General features: G+C 49.0%; 1 protein-coding gene across 2 annotated transcripts; it reads right to left on the bottom strand.

The window, feature by feature from the left end:
* Positions 1 to 2,456: 2,456 nt before the first annotated feature.
* LOC123055363 (dimethylnonatriene synthase) lies at positions 2,457 to 9,863 on the bottom strand. 2 transcript variants are annotated; one of them, XM_044479359.1, is made up of 5 exons: positions 8,290 to 9,859; positions 8,046 to 8,173; positions 4,322 to 7,835; positions 3,130 to 4,236; positions 2,465 to 3,042 (listed from the first exon to the last, which is right to left on the bottom strand). In XM_044479359.1, the coding sequence occupies exons 3-4, from the start codon at positions 5,237 to 5,239 to the stop codon at positions 3,682 to 3,684; spliced, it is 1,473 nt and encodes a 490-aa protein (XP_044335294.1). In that variant the 5' UTR covers positions 5,240 to 7,835; positions 8,046 to 8,173; positions 8,290 to 9,859; the 3' UTR covers positions 2,465 to 3,042; positions 3,130 to 3,681. The 2 variants fall into 2 exon arrangements, with proteins under 2 accessions (XP_044335293.1, XP_044335294.1); XM_044479358.1 differs by having other exon boundaries at positions 2,457 to 4,248; positions 8,290 to 9,863.
* Between the last annotated feature and the right edge of the window lie 299 nt (positions 9,864 to 10,162).

Below are 10,162 nucleotides of genomic sequence, written 5' to 3' on the forward strand. Positions count from 1 at the left end.
ATTTAGTTCAGTACCATATGAAGTAGTTGTTACTTATTTTGCAGGGCCTAATAAATGCTGTAGATGAGTTGTTTCCACAGTCAGAACATAGGTTCTGTGTGAGGCACATGTGGCAAAACTTCCAACAGCAATTCAAAGGTGATGTACTAAAGAATCAACTTTGGAAGATAGCAAGAAGCAACACTACTGTGAAGTATGAGCAGTACATGATTGAGATGAAGGAAATTAACTTGGATGCCTACAAATGGTTGCATGAGCTTGAACCTAACACTTGGGTTAGGGCATTTCAAAGTGATCTACCCAAGTGTGATATCTTGCTCAACAACAATTGTGAAGTATTTAACAAGTAAGAACCACCTGCTCTCATGTTCTCATATGCTATCTGGTACTCTATTCAAATATTTAGTGATGTGTCATTTACATGGACAGGTACATATTAGATGCTAGGGAGCTACCAATATTATCAATGCTTGAAAGAATTAAACAACAATTGATGCAGAGGCACTACAACAAGCAGATAGAAGGAGATAAGATGAAAGGAGACATATGCCCTAAGATCAAGAAAAAGGTTGATAAGCTAACTGAATGGGCAAACACCTGTTATGTTGATGGGGCTGGTGATGGAGTCTTTCAGGTTGGTGATAGAGGGACTGACTACATTGTTGACTGGCACAGTAGTGAGTGTACCTGCAAGAGGTGGCAGAAGGGTGGCACACCATGTGTACATGCTATAGCATGTGCTAGACATGAGAGAGTTGATCCCCTCCTACTGGTGAACCAATGCTATTCTGTTGGGATGTTCAAGAAAGCATACAAGAACATCATCTATCCCTGCAGAGATAAGACAGAATGGGAGAGGATGAATGGACCCCCAATCAAGCCACCATTGTACACCAAGCAGGTAGGCAGGCCATGCAAGAGCAGAAGAAAGGCCCCCCATGAAGTTTCTTGCAGCAATGGTGGCAAAAAAATGTCAAGGCATGGTGTGATCATGCATTGCAACTATTGTGGAGAGCCAGACCACAACATCAAAGGCTGTAAGTACCTCAAGGATGGTTTGCCCCCTCCAAATGTGCAAGCTCCACCACAACCACATGCAGAAGGTGCTCCAAATGTGGAAGTTGATCCAAATGTGGAAGCTAGTAATGCAGAAGGTGCTCCAAATGTAGGAGATGATGAGCAAGTCATTACTCAGGTATGTCTTTCATCATTTCTACTGAAGGTTTTCTAGCACTGTTGCTTAATCATACACATTGCAAAGATATGATTCAAAATTACTTGCACTTCAACAGGAGCACAACTGTCCAGAAAATCATGTCACAGAAGATCTTATGGTTGATCATATGGTTCAAAATGTAAGTTAATGTGCTTCTTTCATGCAATTGATGTTAACTTCATAGATACAACATGTTATTCTGAACTTTCATATGTACGTTTGCCATCCAGAGGCCTCTTCCAAGAGTGGTTGCATTAGGGCCTATACCAGAATCAACTTTCATATGTGCTGCAAGGGCCATGCTCAATCAAACCATGGGAGCTATAGCACAATCCAGCAACAATGGGAGCTCAAGTACAATCCAGCAAGGTGACTAGGCCAAAAAATTGCTTCTCCTCAAGAGGCAGAGAGACAAAGAACTGGAAGATAAGAAGGAAGCACTTCTTGCAGCAAGAAGGGAGGAACAACAAAAGAAAGCAGAGGAAGCTGCCAGGAAGAGACATCAGCAAGAGGAGAAGAAAGCATTGGAAGCAGAGAGGAAGAGGAAGTCACAAGCTGAGAAGAGAGAGAAGAGAAAAGAAGAAGCTGCAATAGCAAAGAAGGCTAAGGAAGAAACAAGGCAGATCATTATGGAGACCAAGAAAGTTGTGGCTGCTGAGAATAAAGCAAGGCAGCAAGCTCAGAAGAAGGCTGAAAAGGAGGAAGCTGCAGCAAAGAAGAGAGCAGAGAAAGAAGCTGCAGCAGCAAGAAAAAGAGCAGACAGGGTAGCTGCTGCTGAGGCTAGGAAGGAGAAAATGAGGCTAATAGGTATTGCTCTTGGCAAGAGGCCTGCAGGTCCAGAGCCTGATTCAGATGATGATCTTGTGCTTCCCAGTAATACCAGAGGCACTTCAATGTTTGACATATTCAGATGATGTACTTTTTAAACTCCAAGGCATGAGAAATGTTATAATTGATCCACACTTATGTGTACACATGAGTATGGATCAATTGTTGATCATTTTGTAACTGAATGCTGGATATGTTCTGAATTTTGGTACTTCCTAGATCATTTTGTAAGTGAATGCTGGTTATGTTCTGAATTGTTGGTACTTCCCAGATAGTGTTATGTTCTGAATTGTTGGCAAACTTCATATGATAGCAAGATGATAACTTGCACCACATTAACTTCATATGACAGCAAGATGTACATAGAATCAACTTGCATTTGTAGTAAAAGATAGACACTTGCCAAATTAACTTCCATTTGCAGTAAAAGATAGGCACTTGCTTACATGGTGGCAAAAGCATCACTTAGAATGCTGGATAACTACATCAACTACAACTGCAAAGTGGAAACTACATCAACTTCAGACTTACAATGCAAAAGCATCACATAACAGACTAGGCATCAACTACCAGTTCATCTCCAAACAAACTACATCAACTACCAGTTCATCTCCTAACAAACTAGGAAGCATGCTACTGCAAACACTGCATCAACTCCATCACTTCTTCAACATAGAAATGCCTAGCAGCACTGCAACTACAATGAGTGCTGCCACCAGTGCCTTCATCATCACCAATATTTGATTGGCTAAACCTATGAGTGCCTCTGCTTGCTGATTGGAGATTTGAGCTGCACCTCCACCTGCGGATCTTCTTCCATCTTCAAAGCCTGGAAGATCTACTGCACCTCCACCTGCATATCTTCGATTCCTTGCTCGCGTCAGCTCTTCCCTCTTATCCTCTGCAGTTCCTAATGCATCTACGGCTTCATTGCCAACGAGAAAGTGATTATCCAGCAAGTAGCCAACATACTCCAACTCCCAATGCCAGAAATGGTCCTGAAGATCAAATGAAAAGAACAGACGCCAGAAATCACCATCAGAACTTCCACAAAAAATCCACCAAAATTAGCAAAAATGACTTACACTAACAGGACACCTGTAGAAGACCCAGCCCTCGTGCTTCTCCGTGTTCGACACATAGAACTTCACACGAGCAGTGCAAAGAGGGCATCTTATGAGCGGCACCACCACCGAACGGCCGCCGAACGATGACCTAACCGAGCTTGTCGACATGGCGGAGTGGTGAAGAGGGCAATGGCGACGGCGGCAAGCTGCTGGAAGAGGGCGGCGGCAAGCAGCAGGGAGAGGGGGGCGGCGGCAGCGGCAAGCAGCAGAGGGAGGGCGTCGGCCTCGGCGCAAAGCAGCAGGGGGAGGGAGTGGGGAATTAGGGATTCGGTTCAGGGTGAAGGATGAAATTAGATGCGCCGGGCTAATTTACATAAAAAACCCCCGCAAACGCCAGCTGTCGCCTCGGATTGGTCAACAAGTGGTCAAATGGAGCGGCGACGAGTGGCGTACGGTGAACAGTGACCGTACAATCACGTGCAGGCGTATTGAGTGACCGTATTGGTCGTATCTTGAAGTACAGTGACCAAAGTGTGCTTTCTTCTCAAGTTCAAGTACCGCCAGTGCATTTTACTCTATCTCCTCCATGTTGAGCTGCTCCCTCGTTGTGCCGTCAGGGAGCCCCGACGTGAAGCCATGCAGAAGATTGGCGACGATCAACTGCACCACCTTCAGTCCCAGGCTATACCCGGGGCACATCCGGCGGCCGGCCCCGAACGGTAGCAGCTCCATGTCCAGCCCCATCACGTCGATCTTGCTCCCCATAAACCTCTCTGGTCGGAATTCCTCCGGCGCGTCCCAATAGGTCGGGTCACGGCCGATGGCCCACACGTTGACGAGGACGAGCGTGCCGGCGGGGATGTCGTGGCCGTCGACGGACGCGTCCTCGCGTGCGAGGTGGGGCGCCAACATGGGCGACACCGGGTGCATGCGCATCGCCTCCTTCACGATGGCCTCTATGTAAGGGAGGTCTGGGATGTCCTTCTCCATGACCATCCTGTCACGGCCGACCACACGGTCGAGCTCCTTGGTGGCCTTGCCCAAGACCTCAGGGTTCCTGAGAACCTCCGACATCGCCCACTCCATGGTTACACTGGAGGTATCTGAACCCCCGACGATAAGTTCCTGCATGCATACCTGAATCCTGATCGACGATCGTGTATATATAACCTGGCTGGAAATAAGGAAGAATCAAGCTAGGAGTGCGCACCTGAGTGAGAGCCTTGACGGTGTCTCGGTCAAGCCGGTTAGGATTGTCGGCGAGCTGCAGCAGCACGTCCACCATGTCCCTCGCCACGAACTGCTCCCCCTTGACACGCCGGCGCTCCTCGTGTTCCTCCAGGACATGCTCGAGAAAGCGGTCCATCTTCTTGCTGTACTTCTTCATCCTCCGGACGTACCCTTGCAGGTCCAGCCAGTCGAACCACGGAATGAAATCGCCGACGTTGATCACGCCGTTGAGAAGGAAAAACTCCTCAATTAAGCCCGACAAATCCTCCAGCGCCATGGCTGCCGAGCCTCCTGCCTCCTTCTCCGCGTACTTCTTGCCCAGCACCACCCGCGAGATGATGCCGTTGGTCGCCGCAAAGAGGTGTCCCCTGAGCGGCACGGCACGGCCAGATGCCCCGTGAGCGGCCGCGGCCAGGTCGCGCAGCAGCGCGCTCACCTCCTCGTGGCGGATGTGCTTGTAGGACTCGAGCCGCGCCGCGCTGAACAGCTCGGTGGCGAAGAGCCTGCGCGCGCGGCGGAAGTGGGCGTTGTAGGGCGCCCACAGGACGTCGGAGTAGTTGTAGGTGGTGTGCTTGCCGGCGGCGGTCCTTGGCCGGTCGGCGAACACCGTGTCGTGGGTCTTGAGGAAGAACCTGGCCATCTCGGCCGAGGAGCCCACCACGACGGGGAAGGACCCGAACCGGAGCTGCATCAACGGGCCGTACTGCTTGGACAGCTCGTGGATGGAGCGGTGCGGCAGCGCGCCGATGAGATTGAGGTTGCCGATCACGGGCCACGGCTTCGGTCCTGGTGGAAGCCTGTTCCCCTGCGGCTGCGAGCCACGGCCACGGCGGAGAATGGTTAGGACGACGAGGACGACGGCCAGGAAGGAGGCCCATGCCCATGCCGTGACGTCCATTAATTTGGAGACGGGGCTGGTTTCTAACTTGCAAGGTTGATGACGAGACGGCTGCTAGTTTATCGGTCTATCGGTATCTACGAGCAACACGCCTACCCCAATTATATATCTTCCTCCACTATTCTAGACAAGACGCGCGTGCCAACTGCAAGTCTCCAGCCCTCCTCTCAATCAGGATGGCCCATCTTCCTCAAGAAGGCGTGACAATACTGCTATATGAATTTCGATTTTGCTAACCACATGTCCCATGCGGTGGCGTGCCGATACTGCTGATTGATACTACTACATTGCTTGATCGTAAAGGACAAAAGTTATAAAGAACAACGGGCGGGTATCAATCAGTCGAGCCGTCTGGAGGAGCGGTGCGCTGCCGCATCCATCCGTGAGCAGTGAGCTGATCATGCCACAGTCGAATTTCCTACGAATCAACCGGTGGATGAGCCGAGAGATGCCGTGTGACACGCGCGCGTCTCCCTTGTTGGTCTCTCCTTGGTTCAGCTCCGCCAACTGTTGTCCGAGCTTGGCACCATCCTTGAGCACCTCATGATTCTGTGAAGCGCTCATCAGCTCCACCAACTGCTGATACTCCACTTCAGCTGTTGACACTCCGGCAAAAGGATGTGCTCGGCCTTCTTCTTGACGGTCTTGTACAAGCTCTTGCACCACTCGTCGTCGTCTGGAAGTAGCTCAGGAGAGTTGGCCACCAACTAGGCGCAGTATCGGGACAGGTGAATGGCAGCGGTCTTATGGTCAGTGAGAGGTTGACATGAGCCAGCCGACCCGAGTTCAAGAATGCTTGTGGCGATGTGGCACACAAGAATGGTATTGGCAATACCTTTTGTGCCATCAACCACCCAAAGGAGGTTGTCGCCGGTCTTGAATTGTGGCCTCGTGATCAAACATGGAATGCGGTTATTGTCTCGGCTTCCCTCATAGCTTCTCAGTGCATTCATGATAGCAGCCTTCACCTCTCTTGGCACCTTGACCTTCTGACCAGGTTTAAGAAGATGAAGAAGTCTCATTGGAGTCTTCGTTTGGTGGAGCACCAGTATTGAACATTGGTTCATTTTGTCCTCAAAATGCTTGAGTATCTTGCATCTACATTGCAACACACGTCTAATACATTTCTTCATCATATGAGATTTCTGCCAAGAAGCATGGTTTATGTAGTGGCAGATTAAGGTCACTTTTGTCCAGTTAGAGCAAATGTAAGAAGCAACCTCTCTTATCTCAGCAAGCACAACCAGTGCAATAAGTACAACCACCGGTACAAGGTCAAATATTGCACTTCCAAAAAACTGACGGTGTACTGCTGGTATTTTGCCTTGCGCTTCACTAATGAATCGACGGCACTGATAGTTGCATCGTATCAGCGGTAATTGTCCATCTGACGTGTCATTCAGATAATCAATTTGAACATATACTATGAGAATGCTTAAAACTAAGCAGTAACCGATGCCTGAGAGTGAAATTAATATGCTCAGTAGGGGCATCCAGATCTTTGAATATGAGATTGTGAGAGATGAATAATAAATATCATGAAGAAAAGAAAGCTCATGCTCAACCAGTCGAAGTAGCCTGTCATCATAACTGTCCCCGAGTAACATATGCCGTAAAAAGTTAGAAGCTTTGGTGAAGCCAATCTCATCATTTGTGTACCTGGTGAACCGACACCTTAAAAGCTTGGACAGTGCGAAGGAGAGGCATACATCTTTGAGCCGTGATGTCAACTTGAGATCATGCATGTCATCCAGCTGCCAAACTTTTTCAATGGTCACTAAGCCACCTATGTTGGGCATCAGGCAAAGCTATAACCATGAGGCTGCTTATCCACAGATAATGTGTCTTCGCCCATTACTATTAGTGGGGGAGGTATATCCCAGTAACCGTTTGTCATGTCAGTGTCTTGTAGCTCCTCCATGTATCCAACAATAAGACGAGGATTGCATCCAATTAATTGCTAATGATTTTCTGGCCTTGTACCATGCAAAACACTTGAAAAGTAACTTGGCAAAGGTAAGAGCAAATGGTGGGATAACCTTCAATCCTTCTAGAGAAAATGCATATACCAGAGACCACTTGAGGTAGCTACGAGTATTATTGTAGGATGATACATCATAATTCAATCCTATGTTATAGATCATAAGGTAGGAAGTCCACATTGCCTGCACAAGTAGTACCCCAGATGGGCCAATGTTTCGCCCTTCTCTAGGATCACTAACCACTACCAAAGTGGTGCTGATACCAACCATTTGAACAAGGCCAGTCCATAATAAGACTAGGTTCATGTGTCTACTTGGATCACACTGGCCTATTATGATTTCTCCAGCGGCAAAAAGGATAATGCCATTCTGATTACCAATGGCAGATAGGACATAGGAGATTATGGGAATGAACAATGCAGTGGCACCCAAGAAGATGTAGCGGGTTAGTGGATGGTGGCGATAGCGATGGCCGTATGCACCTGTGCCAACCATGACTCCCATCAGGATGGCGTTCACCACAAGGAGGGCATTGACTCGGAACATTTGCCCACTGACGTGCTTAGAGAAGCTCTCCGATGCTGAGTCGCAATCCCGCCCCTCCATTGATCTAGCTGGAATAGGAGATCTCGACATGAGTTGCTAACACAGTTTAAGATGTCTGATTCAGTCAAGAGCTAATAGATAGCTTGGAAACGTGAGAGGAGAGACAGAGGCCAACATGCATGGTAGAGACTAGTGCAACAAAGTCTGGTGAACTGATTAAACATTAATTGCTTGAAGATTCTACTAATTCCAACAACAAAGACGAGTCAGTGATTTACCTGAAATGCCAATAGAGCGTTCTCTTTATGTAAATGTCAGAGATTTGATAATTAATCGAGGCTTATATATGCCGGCTCCTTAATTTGTTTGGAACGAGGCAGAACAGAGGGGGCCGATCTTATGGAAACTGAACAAGAAGGGGGGAAAGATGAAGCAGGATCACATCAAGCATTAGAAAAAACCATCAACTAGGGTAAGCAATAACGTAAAATATCACTACGACTTTGAGTGTGATTTTATTACCAGCAATGAAGGCGATTCCGGTTGCCCCGCGTCCGGAAAATGTTTTGTTGCTGCGAGGGATGACCTGACCTGGCTGCATCAAGAGAGGGTAAGAAGCAATGATTTAAAGGAAGGAGATGGAGCAATGATCAGCTGCTTAGCACCACCACGATGCCCTCTTTTCTTTCTCTTACTTTGGCGCTGTACAGTGTGTGCTTTGCTTTACCCACGCAATCCTGTTCCCAGGATCTAGCCTCACGCCGGGCCTGTTAAAATCAGCTGCGGATGGGGATTGCCAAAGGGCAGTGATCTGCGCCGGCGCGCCGGCCCATCTGTTGGGCCGGTCGAGCGCCAGCCGTCCGATCTGGCCTCCAGAAGTCGTCCGATCTGGCCTCTCTCACCTCGATTTGCCTTCTTCGTCCTAGTCAACGCTTCCCAGAAGAAAAAAATCCCCCGCCTCTGCTCCCATGTGACTCCGCCTCCGGGGTACAGCACGTGGACATTGCACGAGCAGCTCTCCCCGTGCAGCGCTACCTCCTCCCCAGCGGTCGTAGTGGAGACACCGCCTGAGCTCGCTGTAACTCGTCGGCGGTCACCGTCCCATCTCCCGTTGCAACTTTTTCGGATGCAGCTCCGCCCGCTAGCCGGTTCCAGCTCAGCCAAATGCAGCAATTGTACACATCGGCCGACGGGGACAAAACAAGTTGAATGGCAACTCCTTCGCCGTTGGTCACCATGTCCAGCTCGCCGCCGTCGACTTGTATCACCGTGCTACATCAAACAAAATTTTCAGTAAATGGTTGAAGCAAAAATAGAAGTCGGTTCCAGCAAAATTTAACGCTAGATCCAGCACAACAAAATTCAGCAATAAGAAGTCCAGTAGTTGTTGAAGCAAAAAAAATTAGCCAATTCCAGCAAAACATTATGCCGCTTCCAGCAAAATCACCGTCTCCGGCTTGCCGCTGTCGTCGGCTTGCAACACCGTGCTCCAGCAAACAAAAGTCCAGTAGATGGATGCAGCAAAAAAGAAGCCGGTTCCAGCAAAAATTAACATCGCATCCAGCAAAACAAAATTCATCAACAAAAATCATCATAGTCTATGCAGCAAATTCAGATGCTAGTTCCAGCAAAAATCAACAGAGGTTCCAGCAAAAATTGATGTGGCGAAAAATCATGAGGGAGACGGCGCCACCCTCCTCTAAATTTGCAGCATAATCAAAAGAAGGTTCCGACAGAAATAGAAGTGGTTCTAGCAAAAATCAAACACAGGTTCCAGCAAAAATTTGATGTAGCAAAAAAATCATGGCCGCGACGGCGCCCCAATCTTCTCAATTTGATGCAGCAGCCATGGCCGCTGGTTCCAGCACCGCAACCCACCGGTACCAGCTCAGCCATGCCATAGTTGCAGCAACGCGGGTCGGCGTCCGCGGGGACGCATCTCATCGTCGAACTGGTCGGACATGGCTGCAGGGTAACAACACGGGGAAAGAAAAGGAGAAGGAGCTTCATGCAGTGGTGGTGGCGCTGGTGTTGCGGCTGCTGCCCCCGCCCCGCTGTGAGGAGGAGCGCAGCATCTGGTGGATCTGAGAAAAAAGAAGAGGGATAGGAGAAGCGGCCACCTCAACGAGAAGAATGAAAAAAAATGAGTGGACACCCTGTGTGGTGGAGATAAGGCAACACCGAAGCGGTCCGCGTGGAGCCCGCAGCAGCATGACGTGGCGCTAATCCGGTGCGTATGATCACGACGGATCCAGCGATGCACGCGTGACCGGGGCAACACTTCCGCCGGTCCGCCGGAAGCCAACGTTTCCCATTGCCAAAAGGATGCCTAGCCTGTTCTTTTTCTTTCCGTTGCGCATAAGATGCCCAGCTTGTAGGAAACGCAATGGAAAAA

Source organism: Triticum aestivum, chromosome 2D (genome assembly GCF_018294505.1).
Source record: "Triticum aestivum cultivar Chinese Spring chromosome 2D, IWGSC CS RefSeq v2.1, whole genome shotgun sequence".
Taxonomy (NCBI): domain Eukaryota; kingdom Viridiplantae; phylum Streptophyta; class Magnoliopsida; order Poales; family Poaceae; genus Triticum; species Triticum aestivum.

Bases quoted from the DNA above. Each gene is read 5' to 3' on its own strand.
- LOC123055363 (XM_044479358.1), bottom strand. From the start codon at position 5,239: ATGGACGTCACGGCATGGGCATGGGCCTCCTTCCTGGCCGTCGTCCTC. The intron at 4,249-4,321 runs GTGCGCACTCCT...ATCAGGATTCAG, and splicing joins CCGTCAAGGCTCTCACTCAG to GTATGCATGCAGGAACTTAT.